The sequence below is a fragment of the Perna viridis genome, chromosome 1 (genome assembly GCF_037379345.1).
Source record: "Perna viridis isolate PV_CMFRI_1.1 ecotype Kerala chromosome 1, ASM3737934v1, whole genome shotgun sequence".
Classification (NCBI taxonomy): Eukaryota; Metazoa; Mollusca; class Bivalvia; order Mytilida; family Mytilidae; genus Perna; species Perna viridis.
Window position 1 is genome coordinate 23755744 of NC_142445.1, and position 19172 is coordinate 23774915.

The following is a 19172-nucleotide window of genomic DNA, read 5'->3' on the forward strand; positions in this document are numbered from 1 at the left end:
TTTTTTTTTCATGTATTATGTTCTGTTTGATTACCGTTCTGTTCCTGGTTTACTTAACTTCCTTTAAAAATATCAGTATTCTTACCGACGTTTCTTTTCCTTGTTGTCATATCTTTACATCTTTTTGTCTCTGAATAAGTGTTATGAACTTTTTGAAATCAATTTAAGGATTGACAATCAATCAAACTCGACACTTACCAGATTTTACTTACCTCATTTGCGATGCGTGCCTCTTGTGGTGCGGGACATGCGTACCTTTCCTGAATAATTTGTCACTCCTTTTTTTGGTGGGAGTTAATATGCAAGTGTTTAAGTTTTTTTCTATTGTTTTGTTTTCCCTAAATTCATTTTTAATATGTAATTGTATTTGATTATGTTTCATAGATTGTGTTTTCCTGTTTTCACCTTTTGCCATCTCTTAGATAATGAAGCCTTGGTATATGTTTTGGCCGATTTTCACTTTCAAATTTACTTTCCGTTAAAGCTTATACTTTGGTACATTTTCAGTACTGAATAAATTAGAAACTATTATGCAGTGCATAATTATTTATTTCACGTCCAAGGAAGAAATGTCACCAAATTAGGCTTTGCATCCTGAAAAAAAATTATCAAAAAATAATCAAAATTTGTAATCTTGCATAAACTAAAATTTGAAATACAATACGATATAATATATATATATATAAAACCAACTCTATCGTTATGTTTAACTCTATTCTATTGGGATTATTCCTCCTATTTTCTTATGATACGTTAGTTTTGGAAATTTAAATAGAGATTTAAAATATTTAATCGCAAAGATTCAATCAAAATATACCGAAACAAAAAGAAAGCACACAAAACATCGTATGCAACTTGTAAGTTTCCAAATAACTAGATACATGATTAATATATAAATAACTCTAATAATATTGCATTCAAAAGATGAAAAAAATACAAGATATATTTTTATGCACTCACAGTTTCCTTAACATTTTCCATGAATACACGTCAGAACTGCTTGACTCCATATTGTTCCTTTGGCACATGGCATTTTGTAGGGTTTACCCGAGTTACATTGGATGAAACCAGCACAATTGTCTGGGTCAGGGTAATATCCAAAAAGCGTTTTACACTTCATGCCTGGAAACAGTTATGGCAAAGTAGAGAGCTGAACGATAAGATTGGATGTTTGAAATAAGTATCTTTTTCATGTATGTCTCTTGTACGTTTTGTATGTCAAACGTAAGAAAACATTCACCTAAACTCGCGTTAGTTTTAACACGTTTTCGGTAAAAATAAAAGCATTAATCTAACACGCACAACAAAAGGACAATGTGCACTCATTTTGAAACACCTTTTTTCCGAATTACAAGCAGGAAATGTCAGCGCAGTTGAATGCAAGGGCAAGAAAACTGCTACAAAATTATTCATTAGATGAATTACTTAAAAAGTATGCAATGACAACAATTTTCCAGGTCACAATTTTAAACACAAAAAATTACTGTTATTTTGAGTTTAAGGAGGTAGATCTAGGGTAATGGACCTAACTTTTGAAATCGATATGTTTGTATCATATTCAATTTAACCAGAGCCTATCAAGCTTTCATTTGAAACAGAACGAAATCAGCCCAGGTTACTTTGATGCTTACATTAGATTTATGTAAATTGTTGAATACAATTTGTCCAATAATTTGTAAGAGTTGTGTCTATTACCCTAGGTCTACCTCCTTAAACACCTGTTTTGTAAAGAAGAATTTTTTTAAGGTGATAATTCCGAACCATTACCTTTTAATTTTTCAGCCGAAGCAGCTTTCGTCGTTGTCGGTGTTGTAGTTTCATTTCTTACATCATTGTTTTTATTTTTGCCAGAAGAGGAAACAACTGTCCTTCCTGGTATGATTGTCGTTTCACCATAATCCTTAGGTCCAGTACTGATTGTTACATCAATCGTAGATTGTGTCGTTGATTTAAATTTCTTTTCAGTTGTACCTGAAATTAAAATTAGTATGTGCACACTACTTTCACACGCAGGCATATACTCTTGAGATTTTCCATTTAATCCACATGTTACGAAATATAAACCTAAACATAAAGTTTATTTAAAGCAGACACAGATGCAGAAAAACACCTTCTTTGTGTTTGCTAGATGCAAGATAAAAATCTTATTAGGTTCAACTGCAAAATATAGGTAAAATTATAGCAAACCCTAAATCATTCTGAGTGAAAATATACTGGCATTAGCCTCTAATCATTTCTATAAGTTTTCATTAATATCTACAGACCAGTTTAAACGGGGTTGCAATTACCAAATAAGTATCCATGGCAGCTATCTGAGAAAATGACCTCGATATTTTTGATGCTGATAGAAAACCTAAATCCATTCAGATCAATATCTGCAAAGTGACATTATTTTAAAAAAAGGTTTGAAAAAGGACTTGCGGCTTAAAGGGATGTTTTCTACCACTTATCTGAGTTAATGACGAAGTAATTCTGATTAAATTTAATAATTGCAGTTGCACCATGCATGACCAAATTATCTTAGAAAAGAATGCATGGACTTTCTTATAAGGAGTTTGGCATATACGTGCAAACGGATGAGCGGAGAAAAGTATTCTGACCATAATTATGCAGGCCCCTTTAAACCAGAGAAAGGTTAAAATAGTATATAGTTCAAATTCTTAACTTAATAAAAACAGTAATCAAATTAGAATTTAAAACTATTTTTTACACATTTAAACATTCCATATTTGTATTTCATTCTCAGTCCACCAATCTAATTTAAATCAAATTTTCTTTACTAATCGCAAAATAAAATGTTCATTCATAGACATTAGATTAGTTTTATAAAATTGGCTTTTGTTTATGAATGAACAAAATCATAAATTATGTTTCAAATGCTTTTTGTTTCAAATTGGGTGTATTACAGACTTTACAACAGACAAACACATAGTACAAAGATTGCAAAAATATTGTATATGAATCGGAAAAGAAATGCCTTGTTATTCTAAGCTGTACGCAATAACATTTAAATTCTGAACTTCTATTTAAGCAGTCAAAATGAATTGACCTTACAAGTAACTAATTATACAATATCACTGACTGAATATAGTTCTGTAATAATGTTACACACGTCACACCACCCCGTTTGGAATCAAAACTCTTATTTTGATGGCTTTACACTTTTTTAACATTTTATTGTTCAAGTGGTTTGACAATAAAGTCTGATATACAAATTCAGCTAGAACTGGCAGCTATGCCCGGTACAAGATTTCAGTTTTTCCATGGTTCTCAGCACATTTGTATATTGTGTATTTTTTCAAAACATTGAACTATTATTAAATATACTATAAACCTTTCACATTTCCAACCTTACCAGCTTTCGTTGTAGTCGGCGTTGTATTTTCACCTGTCTTGCTATTACTGTCATCAGTAGAAGAGTCCGTCACTATGGGAATAGCTGTAAAAATTTTGTTGTCATTTTATTTGTAGCTGTGCGAAAATTATTGGTATATTAAATTATTTACATCATTTTGAAATGATATTTTATAAACTCTCTAAGATATAAAATACACAGTTTTTAATTTTTACTTTTTTTAGACTAAAATGAATAATGTATTTGTTGCAGTCAAGAAACTCAAATTTTTAAGTTACTTTTTATTGTTGTCCTCAATCGCTACTTTAGGATAATACAAGAGTTTATAATAGTTGCATTTCATTTTTCTTTTCACTGTTTTTCTTGACTACACAATCGAGAAAGTATCTTAATTCACTGTAGGTGGAAAGAAGTTGACAATGTTAAAAATATTGAGCCTAATGAATGCTTCTTTTATTCTTTTATTGTTCGTTGAAGTTCGCCAACTTTTGATAATTTGATAAATTCCCGTTTAATGATTAACGTCAAAAAATGGCTAGCGTATGGTAAAAAGTGTTGTAGTCTGCATCGGCATAATGCTCAACTAACGCTTGATTTCTGTAAGAATTTGTACAAATCCATAAATACTACCAAAATGTAATCATTGTACATATACATAAGTTATAGTAAAAACCATTTGCTATCTTATCAGCAGTTGGAATCGTCGTCCAAGCTGGTGTTGTATTTCCACTGACACCGCCGTTGTTTACAGTAGAAGAGGAAAGGGTTCCAGGAATAGTGGCTGCTTCAGTTTTTCCGCCATCTGGTGTTTCATTTGGTTTCGAAGTGGTACTGACTTCTGCATTTGTTACCAGTTGCTTTGTTGTCATAAAGGTGTTTTTATCTGTATGAAAGGACGCAAACAGTACAAAGTTTTCAAAATAGCAAAAAATAAACAACTTTCTGTTGACATTACAGAAAAAGCAGCTACATGATATTTATTGATTACATGTGTTTAACAAAATGTCAGCAATAAAGAAAATCCTAATAGCTTATTTTTTAATTTCATTTACTTATTTGATTTGTCTTTCATCTTTAAGACTTATCTATTGGGGCTAGGCAAAAGATGCTTTTCAACAATTTAAAACATGTTTATTGTTGGGGAAATGAAATTATCTGTGAAAAAAATAATTTCATATATTTTGCTTTTAATTTTAATTACTTAAACATTGTAGAAATGCACCGAATTATTTTATGCAAGTTAAAACAAACCTTTTGAAGAGCTATCTTTTGGCAACGGTTATAAATTTCATTTCAGTCGGTGTTGTGTTTTCATTATTTCTGGTGTTCATAGGAGTCTCTGTTTAGAAGATTTTTTTTATATATAGAATAGTTTTTTTAACCATAATTTACAGTTATTGATTGCTAAATATTATAGTTTACAATTTATTTATATATCAAAACTAATTATTTCGCAAACACCATTAGGTATAGCAAAGTCATTACCTTCAGTAGGTTGAATTTGTATGGCAGTTGATTCAGGTAATCCTGGTTCTTCTACGATGACGATACTTGTCGATTCTGGTCTAAAAGTCTCTGTTGTCATTATTCCATTCGTTGTAGAAACTAACGGGACCGCGTGTGTAGTGCCAACTCTTCCATTTGTTGTTTGTTTATCAGTTGTTAGTGATACACTACTTCCTAATAGGCTAGAAGTTGTTGCTCGCAAGGTTGTTTCGGAGCTACTGTTTGGTGTCTCTGTTAAACCATCAGTCTTCTGGTTGTTTACTGTTGTCCGGTATTCAGTTACAGTAGGTACGATTGGGCGTCTAGTTTGATCCACAAGTATTGTCCTTTCTTCATTTTCTGTAATTGTTTGGTCCACAACCTTGTTTGTTGTGTATGATTCAGAAAACAAGGTGGTTATATCTGTTTTCAATTGTTCGGTTGTGAAATATTCTGTCCTTATTGGTGCCATGGTTGTCTTGCTATTGTCTCCTATAGTGTTCGATGGAGTTGTACTGGGTACAGATTCTGTGGTTAAAGACTGGGTATCAGTTCCTGGAAATTTGGATGTAAGATGTTCTTGAACCTTGGGTGTTGATGATTGTCTGCGTGGCGTCGTTTGTTGGACTGTTGCATCTGATGAATCAACATTCCGATTAGATGTTGCATCAATGAACACGGTCGTCTTTGGATATTCATATTCCTTGGTTGGTTTCCCGTTGGATGGCGATTCAGTAGAAGCAGTTTGGCCTGGATTTCCAATAGTTGTCATAACATCTTTGTTTGTGTGTTGTTCTGGCATTGTTATTGTTTCGCTTGTCGCCGATATGAATGAAGAACCAGTATCGGGTTTAATGATTGTTGTTCCTATTATGTTGGATGTTATTTTAGTTTGTTCACCGGTATTACTTTTAGGTGACGACTTAATTGTGTTTCTGGGTATATTAGTTACCGATATAGGGTTGCCTAACCCACCAGGAGCTGTTTTATCTGCCAAATAATAGGAAAACAAAGAATCAAAGAAACATATACTAGGTTGCTATCAAATAGTCTTAAAAATTAACAAAGGTTGTTAGATAAACGAATATATCACATGAACAAGTGATTGTTGTGTAGGACACAGATATTCTCCTCATATTTCATTTCCGTAAAGAGCTCACAAGTATTTGTCACAGCTCCCAGTCTAGTCTTTGAATTACAGCTATTTTGGATTTTATTCAACCGAGTATACTTGTATTTTGTATATGTCCGTGCAACCCTCCACAATTTGATGACCTTCTTACATGCCAAAAACGATAAAATTTTCTTATAATCATTTTTTATTTTCGAACACAGTAGACTAAGATATTTTGTGCACATATAATTGAAAGCATTTAAATAACTTAATCATACATTGTTTTACACTTCAAGAAGAAGAAAAGCAATAATTTAAATAAAAGAGGAAAAACATTGTGTTGAAAGGTTTGTATATAAGGTAAATATTGAATTTTAATTTATTAATACGATATTATTTGAGAACATTCGTTACTATTGTAAAAATTGAATTAACCATCATTTTTATACCATTATTATATCCTATTTCTCTTCTTAACACATTATATTGTTCGTAATACCAGTATAAAGTTGTCCCTTATCATGGATATGTTAACACAACAAAATGTAATGTATCCCCACCTTTACACCTTTCGTCATTTCATGTTTATTTATGATAAAAACATGAACACACGCATCAAACCTCAGCTCATTATAGCGTTGTTCCTCTACATTGGTGATGAATTAGAAATTGTGTCCACTAAGGTCTGATATTAAAGAGAAATTGAAAATAACTTACGGGTGCAATTTTTCAAAGAGTATATTGCATGAGCCTTCATTTCTATTGTTGTTTGCTTGTTGTAGACAAAACAATAACCTTCGGTGTAGTGAACAGATAAACATTGTGTACTGTCTAGACAAAACTGTTGGCAAGCTTCCAAATTTGGCTGTTGTTTTGTTTGAGCTCTGTCCCAATCAGCGTCATTTCCCACCTTATTATTCATTGGAAGCATTACACAATTCATTGTATCTGAATCAGAAATAAATCAATTTTTTATCGTATTACCGTCAAAAGTATTGAAAGAAAATTCAATACATCCAAGTCATGTAAATAGGAATGCAGTAAAACAGACGGTATAGCAACTTTTATTTCTTGCCCAGATTCAAGTTGTCAGTTACCTCATGGAAGTCATTTTCAATAACAATGTTTTTTTGTCAATAGTTGCTTATCTATGTATTTGCCAATGACGTTCTCACTTTTCAATACACATGACCTGCATGGTGGGAACAGGGCGGTGTTTTTCAAGCAGCAACTACTAACCCTTCCGAAGCACTCGACATCACCACAATATTTGAACGAGTTAATTGAAACTCGTTTATGTGTGTCAGGTCTAAATTCTTCTTTTTGTCTTGCCTTTCCTCAATTTGGTATATTTACTATTTCTTATTTGTTTAATAGATTGGTATCTGGACCGAGAATTAACTTTGCCGTGGTCAAATAAAACAAGGTTAAGTACCACAATAAAATCGATATGAAGATATGTTTCAACGCAACACAATTGCGTTTTCATGAATATCAAGCACAATACAACATATCCTTTTATATATTACGTATTATATTTAAACAATCCTAATTTCGGGAATTTGATACATTGCATCTACCCCCAAAGAACTTGAGATAAAGGACACTACAGATACTACGAAGTCAGCCTCATATCCTGACCTACATTTAGAAATCGATGGTAAAGGAAAACTAATGACCAAACTTTACGACAAACGTGATCACTTTTCATTCAAAATTGTCAACTTTCCTTTCATTTGTGGCAACATCCCTTCAGCACCTGCATATGGAGTGTTCATATTCACAACTCATACGTTAAGCCACAGCTTGCCTAAACTACGCAGACTTTTTGAATCGCGCTAGAACTCTAACAAATAGGCTTCTGGAACAGGGTTAAGTTGATACTAAGTCATCACTACAGAAGTTTTATGGTCGTCATCATGAACTCGTGGATCGTTATGGTGTATCCATCGGCATCATGAAAACTGATTTATTCAACGAGTCATAGTTTTCCTTTCCTCGTCTACCCCGGACTTGACTTTTTATGAGCAACTCGGCGGGTGTTTCTAGAAAAGCAGAGGACGCTTACCCTACCGGTGCACCTGGTCCATGCTCCCAGTATTTAGTGGCGTCCGAGTTGCTTATTTGCTTTTGTTACTTTGTATGTATGATTTTAGTTGCTTTATGTTCTTTGTTGTGTGTGTCTGTTTTCCATGTCTGGTCTTGGATTACATTCTTTTGATTACCGCTATAACCTTGGTTCCCTTGATTACTCATATACACGTTTCATGTCTGTAAGACAAAAAGTATACATCGCATTAACCTTCATGTCCTATGGACAGTTTTTACCACGAACATGAATAAAGTTATTTTGAGTAAACATAAGGAGTTTTGCACAAAGAAGGAATGTTTTATCAATCAAGACGACATAACCAACACTGTGAGACAATTTTATGGCAAGCGTAAGTTGACCCAAAGTTAGTTTTGAAACCATGATTTGGACAACAAATTAATTTATAGTTGATTCAAATCAAAACATAGATTATTTCCTTTATCAAAGCGGTATTTAATTCTAAATTGCGTTCGGTTGACCGATCAATGTTAATGACGTCACAGTACCTTTGTAATTTATACAAAATATATGTTTTAAAAAAAACCAATCATAAGGATCATTACAAATCACATCAAATTATTAAAAGATATACATACAATTTGGACAATTTTGGGTTTTACAGGTTTGTACGTCAGTTTCCAGGCCCGACCCAGTACACTTGTGTCCACCATATTGTGGTTTTGGATTAGTACAACTTCTAGAACGAGTTCTCTGTTTCTTTCCTCCGCCACAACTTTGACTACATGAACTCCATTCTGACCAAGAACTGTATGAAGTCCAATTACCATGAACTGTAAAATAAAACATTACGCTATTTCATAGATTCTTTTTTTAGGCTTTTAAAATGTTCAAAAATAATATTAAGTATACTTACTTGGCTTCTTTGTACACTCGTAAACTCCATGATCATTGGTAGTACACCAGTCTCCTGACTGACATACAGTGTTACCTTTGACAGACATTAACACAAAACTTTCATTTATAAAGCTGCATTTCTGGGAGTCGATACAATCCCCTTTCGGATACGTATCATTTAGCTAGAACATAAAATAAAACATTCTTAGAACATTAATGATCACCTGTTTTCGTTAAGAAATACTTAAGACATTAAACAATTTAAATCATTAAATACGTATGGAATATGCTTAACAAATGAAAAATATATCCTTCATTACGACTTCTTTGCTAACTTAAAAGAAGATAAAAATAGTGCACTAAAACACCTGATATGCCAGTTCCTACTTTCCCTGCGCAAAAAACCATAAACGAGCAAACTCGTTTTGCCAATACCCACTAGTGCTACCCACGCACTCGGAACATTTGAATGTGGTCAAAATAAAAATCGAATAGTCAACAGGAATATAAACATTGTGTCAAAAAAATCAAGCGGTAAGTAGAGACAGGGACAAATTTTACAAAAATGTGACGGAATGACGGACACAGATAAAGGAGTGTACCTCCCATGCATTATTTTTTTTTCGCATTGGAAGGAATCAATGAAATTTGTAACTGTATTCATATTTCACTTTGAATGCCTTATTCCCCAAATCCGTATTGCACTATAGAGATTTTCATTGATATAAAAAAATACCATATATAATTGTACATATACCTATAACTAATTATACTCTTGCGATAAAGTTCATCAACTCAGTTAAAAACTGAATACAAGATTCGCTTTGTTACATACTTACAGCCAACTTGGAGAACAACCCATCTTTATCCAGATCACAAGAACCACACTTGTCCATAGTCACACATTTCCCTCCACTTAAGAAAGTTTTATCAGGGCAGGTACAACCATCAACCGGTGGGTCTTTACAGTTACGGTCAGCTGTTGGGTTGTCACATGTATTGGTACACGATACCGACTCTTTGTACACTAATCCATCGTTGCATTTCAGTGCTGTAAATAAATAACAATTTCCATGAAAAATTATTGAAGATTAAGCCTTTAAAGATCAATCTATTTTACATATCAATCTGAATACACAGATACAAAGCATCAGCTCAGAGTAACAAACAATTTAACACCTAAATAACTGTTTAACACTTACAATCTGTTTTAGAAGCTTTGTAATCACCGACTTTTAGCCTGACTTAGTCCTTATATTTTTAGACACTTGTGAAATCTTGTTCACCTGTGTTACTATTAGCGGTTCTACACTTACATACTTTCCTTTAAGAATTAGTAATAAGCAAAACTTTTTATTTGTTAAACAAATATTGTTATCAGTTTTTAACAATAAATCTTTTCATTCAAAAATTGAATTGTTTAATTATATTATAGTTATAATTATTATTTGTTTTAATCATATTATACTTTGCACAATTACCAGAAGGTTAGTAATGAAACCGATTGAAATGAAACTTACGACAGAATGTCGCATTCCTCCATTTAACACGATAACCTTGTTGACTACATGCCAGAGCAGTGCCCTCTAGTGTCTGACAATGAGCATCACTTTTATTTGAATAGCAGACATCGAACTCGCAGCTTGAATACATCTTCGAAAAGTCTACTTTTTTTGCATCCCTGCATTCTTTAAAAGGACTATCGTTAGATATTAGTTTTCCACAGAAGTTGTTTGACATAGCCTTTCTCTTTTCAACATCCGTGCAAGGCTTTGTGCCAACGGTGTTATTGACATTTTCAGTGGCACACCTGTTATTAACGGAAGTAATCGCTGTTATTTTAAGTGTAAAAGGGTGAGTGTATGGGGTCAATATGAAAACATTATATTTATTTGCGCGACTCCTTTATTTTAGGTTGTCTCAGTATATGAAATATGACATGCATGAAGAAGAAACAACGATGGATAAATCAGATAGAAAACTCTTTCCTCCCATTTTTTTCATTTTTGACAACATCATGCAGTACTACTGATTGATCCCCCCCCGAAAGAAAAATAAATATCTAAGTAGCAGAAGGTGATTAATGCATATCAAAAACCTACTAAATTCAGTTTTTTTCTTATTCAGAAACAGTAACTAATAACAAGACTTAGTTTTTCATTTTGTTGATTGGAAATAGAGGTTATATAGATTGTACATGAAATGGACACTTTGCATTTAGTTAATGTTCTTGATTTGGTTTCATTTGATTGATTTTAGTCAGAGATGAATAAAAAAAGTGCAGATCTGAATGCAGAAATGATTATCTTTATGTGATAGTATAGAATATATGTATATGGACTTAAAAAAATAGGTTGTTTGGTGGATTTTTCTATACCACCTTTACCATTGGCAGTGTCTGAATTTTATGAGGACTGGTACTTAATGTATTCAAAGTTTTATGATATAAAAAAGTTGTGGAGAGTGATACCGTAATTTTAATATTGCATACTTAGAATCTGGTTGATCGGAATTGTCTTTAACTTTGTAACTGTTTCCTATCTTTGCATAATCTAAACTTCCGACTTTTTCTCCTGACTTCGTGCTGTAATCATCGGCAGTAATATTGTTACAATTTCCGCAGATACCCGTGAGATTTCCGGCAAAATTGTTCTCTGGCACCCTGATATTTACAATATGGACTCCATCAAATTGAACTCGAATGTTACATTTCGAGTGCACTACAGTGACATAGCTTCCACTCTCAGTGACCTGGATAGTGTTATCAGCAGTCCACGAAGGAATACTTACTGCTACGCCATTTATCTATATTGAAATAATAAAGTGTGAGGTAATTTTCATTTTATCGTAAAAATTGCCCATATTTTTTTAAAGAAGAAATCACTATTCGTAAGTGCTCTTAATGAACGTAAGTTTCTATACATAGAGGAAACTTTGACCACTACACTCAATTTTGGAGCAGCAAAGAAGTTGCTATTTAAAGCCAATATAATTTACATACTATTTGAGAGAGTAATCAAGGGAACCAAGGTTATAGCGGTAATCAAAAGAATGTAATCTAGGGACAAAGACCAGACATGGAAAACAGACATACACAACAAAGAACATAAAGTAACTAAAATCATACATACAAAGTAACAAAAGTAAATGAGCAACTCGGACTCCACTAAAAACTGGGAGCATGGACCAGGTGCACCGGTAGGGTAAGCGTCCTCTGCTTTTCTAGAAACACCCGCCGAGTTGCTCATAAAAAGTCAAGTCCGGGGTAGACAAACGAGGAAAGGAAAACTATGACCCGTTGAATAAATCAGTTTTCATGGTGCTGATGGATACACCATAACGATCCACGAGTTCATGATGACGACCATAAAACTTCTGTAGTGATGACTTCAATCTTGTAGCAACATAACCCCCAGAAGCCTATTGAGGTCAGATTAAAAATATCGTATAAGAAAAGGTACATCTTCTGGACTTATCTTAGAGGTAAAAAAACCTGTTCTTCAGTATAATTCCAAACAAATATAGTTGTATGTTAAATAAATAACTATGACATCCTATGAATAACATAATGAAAACAGACATCGTGTACACCTTAAAAGGTCTTCATTATTTTCATGTTTCATTCTACAGAAGCAAAAGTTAAAAAAAGAAAAATCCAATTATTTCTATGCTAGTTCACAATTATTTTTAAAGAATGCCTCACCACTTACCATTACTGAGCCACCTTTTAAAATTCGGACTTGCGTTGAGCCCTTGTAGAAATCAATCATCCTTGTCCAAGAGACTGTAGAATATCTTGAACGTTTCTCATTTTTTGTTTCCACCCTGAACTCACAGGAATCGTCAGGATTGGTCGATTGCCAAAGTGTGTACTTACAAGTTCCCATGAAATGTATAACAGCGCCATCTGGTGTATAGTAATGAGGATCTCCTGACACTGAACATGTACAGTAACCTGAAGAAAATACAGTTTTGATCTAGGTATTCATTAGGTTTTTTTAAAAAGAGCTTTCAGTAAAACATACTGGAAACATATTGAGACTAATAAATTTTCAAAAGTATGATTACACAATTTGTTTTAAAATCAGAAAGTCGGATAATAAAGAATTACTTGGACACTTGTATGTATTGCAAGTTTGGGTAGCGATTTCCTTTGGAGGACCCGCACAATTCTTTCCTCCGTGTTGTGGTAATGGGTTAGTACAACTTCTAGCACGAGTTCTTTGCCTGGTCCCTCCACCACAGCTTAGACTACATGTACTCCATTCGGACCATTGACTATGGGATATCCAGCCTCCATGTACTGTAAAATTATCAAATTCAAACTCAAAGTCCAGTGTGATCAATTGTCACGTTGTTGAAATTTTCTCTGTTTAAATATAAGACATCTAAGTTAAATGAATTTTACATCAACAAGAAGCTCCCAGGAGCCTGAATCGCTCACCTTGTTAAATTTTTGCCTTTTAAGGGCAATAACTCTAACAAGGAGTTGTCAGACAATTTTGACTCCATTTGATTCATTGGACACATTTGTAAGACTTATAATAAGGATCGTTTCAGCACTTGAAAGCTATTGGCTAAACCTAACAGATTTGGAGATGTATGCAGAAATCTGCTGTCTGACCCAATTGTTCTACTTTTAGAAACGGCAGCTATGTTTTTTCAGCGATCAAAAATATGTCATGTCGTTAAGGATACCCTATAAAACAAAAATGTCAACTTTCATTGAATTCTGTTGAGCAGTTTCTGAGGAGAAGATTTTTTAAAGTAGTAGCATCATAAACAGAAAAAAACGTCCAAAAAGGGCAATAATACCAAAATGAGTCAACATATTTTCACCAAAATTTGACCAGAGATAGATATCTTCATGCTGAATAATTTTACCTCTGTCAGATTTTGGTTAAACCTAACCGTTTTGGAGATATATGCAAAAATCTGGTGTCTGACCCCAATGTTCAATTTATAGTAACGGCCGCCATGCTTTATAACAGATCAAAAATCCAAACAATTATTTTGTTGAGGATGCCCTTTAACACAAAAAAGACCAACTTTCATTTAATTCTGTAAAGTAGTTTCTGAAGAGAAGATTTTTTAAAAATAATAACATTAAAAACAGCAAAAAATGTCCAAAAAGGGTAATAACTCCAACATGGGTCAACAGATTTTCACCAAATTTTGACCACAGATAGATCTCATCGTGCTGAACACTTTTAGCCCATGTCAGAATTCGGCTTCACCTACCTTGGAGATAAATGCGAAAAACTACTGTCTGGCCCCTACGTTCTATTTATAGTAACGGCGGCCATGTTTTTCCACGGATCAAGAATCCCCACATTAGTTCTGTGCAGGATACCCAAAGGAATGTTCATACCAAATGTGGTTCTCATTGGTCGAGTAGTTTCAGAGAAGAGTTTTGAAAATTGTTACGACGACGACGGACGCCAAGTGATGGCAATAGCTCACATGGCATTCGGTCAGGTGAGCTAAAAATAGAATAGCGTTACGCCTATCATCATATTAGAATAGCGTTACGCCTATCATCATATTATCAAAGTATTTAAAATAAAGCAGTATTTGATTAATCGGACGATTTTGCTGTATCCGTAACCAACAAAATAAGACACATTTCATTTGTTTATCATCACTTTTGACCTGAATCTGAACCAAAACGTTATTCATTTTTAAAAATGTACGCTTGATAGAGATGTATCACTTTGGTATGACTGGGATCAAACAAAAAACTGTTTGGCTGGATTTAATGAGTGATCTTCCACTAGACTACTAATGCTGTTGTTTAATTATTACATACGATTATTAGTGAAAGCTAAGTACTTTTGTGATAAATATTAAAAGAACAAAATGTTACTTGGTTTCTTTCTGCATTCATATATTCCATCGGCATTGGTCGTACACCAGTCGCCGGATTTACACGTGGTCTTAGCTTTGACATTCACCAGTTTGAATGTTCCGTTGTTATAGTTGCATCTCTGTGAGTCAATGCAGTCACCTTTTGGATACTGATCATCAAGCTAAATAATCACATTTGAAAAACTTTGAACGGAATTGTAATACACGTGTTTTGGTCTCACCGTTTTTTAGGTAGTTGGAATAAGTCCAAACAAAATACACGAGAAATGGCCGAGTTAAAATTATAAAAAGTAAATGTAAGTGTCCTTATATAGAATTGATATTATTTTGCTAAAATATGAAAATATGGAATTTTCTCTATGTTTAGAATTGGAATATTTTCTAGATAAAGGAGTAAAACGATGTTTTTAAAAAATGCAAACAGGAAAACAACAAACATGTCACAAAATAAGTTATGGAATAACGGAAGCCTTAATAAATTCACTGTAAATGTCTATATTCATGGGTTCCAAATTTTGTGGCTTAGGGTTCGAAGAATACTGGATTCGTTGATGACAACTGAATAATACATTTACTTCTCATTGGAAACCAAATTTTGAAGTATGTCAACCGTACTTAAAACCACGAAAATTGGTACGTCACGAAAATCATGCTAACCACATCACAAAGCCTTAATTTCATAGGAATTAAACAACATATTAACTAACTATTTATATTATCTTATGATTGTAGAGAGTTCCCATTCGAATGCAACGATATCAAAACTATGTCTTTTAACGTTGTGTTCGATGAAAAATTAATTTACATTAATAGTCAATACTTACAGGCAGCTTCGAGAACAATCCTTCATTATTCAGATCGCAAGAACCACACTTGTCTAAAGTAACACATTTTCCTCCACTTAAGTAAAACTTATCAGGGCAGGTACAGCCATCAACTGGTGGGTCTTTACAGTTACGGTCAGCTGTAGGGTTGTCACAGGTATTGGTACAAGAAACCGACTCTTTGTACACAAATCCATCTTTGCATTTTAATGCTTAAATGGAAGACAGTTTAGAGCTTTCAGAATTTTGTTTCGTAAGATTTGGCTTATGTTTTGTGCACTCTAAATATAATGAACGTACAAGTTTTTTATTCTACGAAGCTAACCGTCCGATATTTCAGTGATTTTTGGAAATTCCCCTCCTTTACAAACAGTTACTAATTGTCGATTTACTATTCGTTTTATTATTGCATGAACTTTGTTTCATTAAGTTAGTTGTCTTTATCGTATATGATCTAGACCGCTCATATCTATGTAAGTATATAGTATGCATAAATATATAGAGCTAATCGATTTTTGTAATCTTTTTCTTTAAATTGTCTTTTAAAACTAGAGTAATGCGAATTTATAATCATAATGTGCATTGATTATGATTATGGCATTTACATAAATTTTACCAAAAAAGGCAGTATATATCGCTATGACAAAAAAAATAATCCCTACTATATATTTCAAAACATCGGACTTCACTTTTTATGACCAACTCGGCAGGTTTTTCTAGAAAAGCAGAGGACACTTACCCTACCCGGCCCATGTTTTTTGGTTATTTCACATGTTTTGTTGTATGTGTCAGTTTTCCTTGTCTAGTCTTTATCCTTGAATTATATTCTTTTCATTTCCGCTGGAATCTTGGTTCCCTTGATAACCCTTTCAATATGCGAGTTGTTACTCATAAGTACTTTCATAAAAAAATCATTGCAAAAATTTCATTATGTACAGTAATGTAATAAAAATGTGCATATAGAAGCTTTGCTCATTGTTTAATTATAGATATGATCTTATAACCAAAATGACATGATTGTACTTACGACAGAATGTTGCATTTCTCCATTTGACATGATAGCCATGTTGACTACAAGCCAGAGCAGTGCCCTCTAGTGTCTGACAATGAGCATCATATCTATCTGAGTAGCAGACATCAAACTCGCAGCTTGAATACATCTTCGTAAAGTCTACTTTCTCTGCGTTCCTGCATTCCTTAAAAGGGCTTTTGTTAGATAGCAGTTTGCCACAAAAATTGTCTGATTTTGCTTTTACTGTCTGAACGTCTGTGCAAGGCTTTGTTCCTGAGGTGTTATTTCCAGTGACACAGCTGTTTTTAACAAAAGTAATTAGTCCCATGTATAGTGGAATAGGGTAAGTGTATAGTGTTGCCAGCAAAACGTATTATTTTTTTTATATAACTTAAATCTTTTTTGTACTGGTCTGTTCAATATGTCTATTACATGATTGACAAATGGTGAATAAACAAATGCTTTTCTCCCTTTTACTCAATTCGTTAATTCTTAAATAACTTCAGATTGATTTTGAAAAAAATGGTGATAATTATCCAATTTAGTGGCCTATGATTCATAATAAAGCATTATAATGTATGATAACGTAATTCAATTATGCATACTTTGAATCAGGTTGATCAGAATCGTCTTTAACTTTGTAACTGTTTCCAATTTTTGCATATTCCCAACTTCCGACTTTTTCTCCCGACTTCGTGCTGTAATCATCAGCAGTTACTTTGTTACAATTTCCACAAATACCCGTGAGATTTCCAGCAAACTTGTTCTCTGGTACTCTGATATTGATAATATGGATCCCATCAAATTGCACTCGAATGTCACACTTGGAGTGCACCACAGTTACGTAACTTCCGCTCTCAGTGACCTGGATAGTGTTACCAGCGGTCCATGAAGGAATACTCACTGCTACTCCATTTATCTATGTTGAAACATTAAAGTATAAGGTAATGTATGTTTTATCGGAAAGATCACCAAACATAATTTTAAATAGAAAACCGCTTAAATAGACGTTTGTGGACAGTTTTTATACGTTTCAAGAATTGACAATTACAAAAACACGAAATTTAAATGGAGTAACGCAGTCGCAATCTTTAGAAATATTTTAGCGTACTTTTTTCTACGTATTGGAGGTTGCATGAAGAAAAGAAAATAAAAAAATGTTGTCTCCATTCCATTCGCTTTGGTAGGCAAAGTTTGTTCTTCAGTAGACATTATGCAATAGTTGCACGCTGAATGAATTATAATGCATTCTTATGAATATCATGTGGATATATATCAAAAAGTGCCTAACGTAAAATTAAAGAGTCTGTTTATCTTTATTTTCATACTACGACAGACGATGGCTATATTTTGTTAATCATCGAAGAATTATTTTGAAGGATGCCATATCACCTACCACTACTGATCCACCTTTTAAAATTCGAACTTGTGTTGAGCCCATGTAGAAATCAATCATCCGTGTCCAGGAGACTGTAGAATAACTAGATCGTTTCTCATTTTTTGTTTCCACTCTGAATTTACAGGAATCGTCAGGGTTGGTTGATTGCCACAAGGTGTATTTACAAGTTCCCATAAAATGAATAACAGCGCCATCTGGTGTGTAGTAATGAGGATCTCCTGATCCAGTACATGTACAATAACCTAAAGAAAATAAATATATATATATATATTTATCATAAACATTCGAAAGCTTTATATAACTATACTGGAAACCTATTGAGACTATTTTTTTTTCAAAAGTATGATCCCACTACTCTATTCAAAGATAAGATAGTGGAAAACTTTTGGTCTCTCTGCCGAAGACGATGATTGTGATTTACCGCCTATGTACTGGATTCCTGAACTACATAATAATCAATACAAACAATGCTACACAGCTGGATGTGCAAAATGTACTGGTAAATCTCTTTCAAAACGTTTAACTTCTATACTCACAGCTGTCAAAGAGCGTCTACAGTCCTACCGTAATTCTTTTTACTCCCGCAGTGGTATTAATTCAATGTGGATCCTGAAAAATTCGAAAGACCTCCTGGAAACCTTCAATTCAATATAATTATCAGAATATAATACCATTAAAACCTATGATTTTGCAACATTTTATATTTCTACTCCCTATACTCAGTTAAAAACATTATACATCGCTGTTACTCCAAAAAAACAGAACATCTAGATACAAATATGTAGTTCCTGCAGAGATTCCTCATACTTTGTAAAAAAATAATTCCAAATCATCTTCCAAAAATGCCGAAGAAGATGTTTTCAAAATCCTGGCATTTATTGTCGACAACACAATTATCCATTGTAGTGGGACGTGTTTATCAACATGCGGTCGGCATTCAAATGGAAACAAATTGTACTCCTTTACTTACTGACCTATTCCTTCGCTCTTATGAGGCTGATTTTATAGCTGATCTGATCCGAAAGAAAGAACAATTTCCGCTATATAGATGACGTATCAACGTTAAACAATCCTAGTTTTGGTGATTGTATACATCGCATCTACCCCAAAGAACTTGAGATAAATGATACTATAGACATTGTGAATTCAGCCATTAAAGACCGATGGT

General features: G+C 33.4%; 1 protein-coding gene across 2 annotated transcripts in view; it reads right to left on the minus strand.

Moving 5' to 3' along the window:
* Nucleotides 1-528: 528 nt before the first annotated feature.
* The window catches only part of LOC148627863 (IgGFc-binding protein-like), a 54545-nt gene continuing 35901 nt past the window's right edge, over nt 529-19172 (minus strand). For both annotated transcript variants that reach the window (XM_088580695.1, XM_088580687.1), the window contains 19 exons: nt 18002-18246; nt 17211-17524; nt 16621-16904; nt 15594-15805; nt 14768-14930; nt 13013-13204; nt 12612-12856; nt 11393-11706; nt 10422-10711; nt 9741-9952; nt 8921-9083; nt 8643-8837; nt 6672-6902; nt 4841-5830; nt 4029-4238; nt 3356-3439; nt 1768-1971; nt 961-1122; nt 529-594 (listed from right to left, as the gene is read on the minus strand). In XM_088580695.1, the coding sequence (XP_088436821.1) occupies nt 968-1122; nt 1768-1971; nt 3356-3439; nt 4029-4238; nt 4841-5830; nt 6672-6902; nt 8643-8837; nt 8921-9083; nt 9741-9952; nt 10422-10711; nt 11393-11706; nt 12612-12856; nt 13013-13204; nt 14768-14930; nt 15594-15805; nt 16621-16904; nt 17211-17524; nt 18002-18246 (4703 nt within the window). In that variant the 3' untranslated portion in view covers nt 529-594; nt 961-967. The remainder of the gene's footprint in view (nt 595-960; nt 1123-1767; nt 1972-3355; nt 3440-4028; nt 4239-4840; nt 5831-6671; nt 6903-8642; nt 8838-8920; nt 9084-9740; nt 9953-10421; nt 10712-11392; nt 11707-12611; nt 12857-13012; nt 13205-14767; nt 14931-15593; nt 15806-16620; nt 16905-17210; nt 17525-18001; nt 18247-19172) is intronic.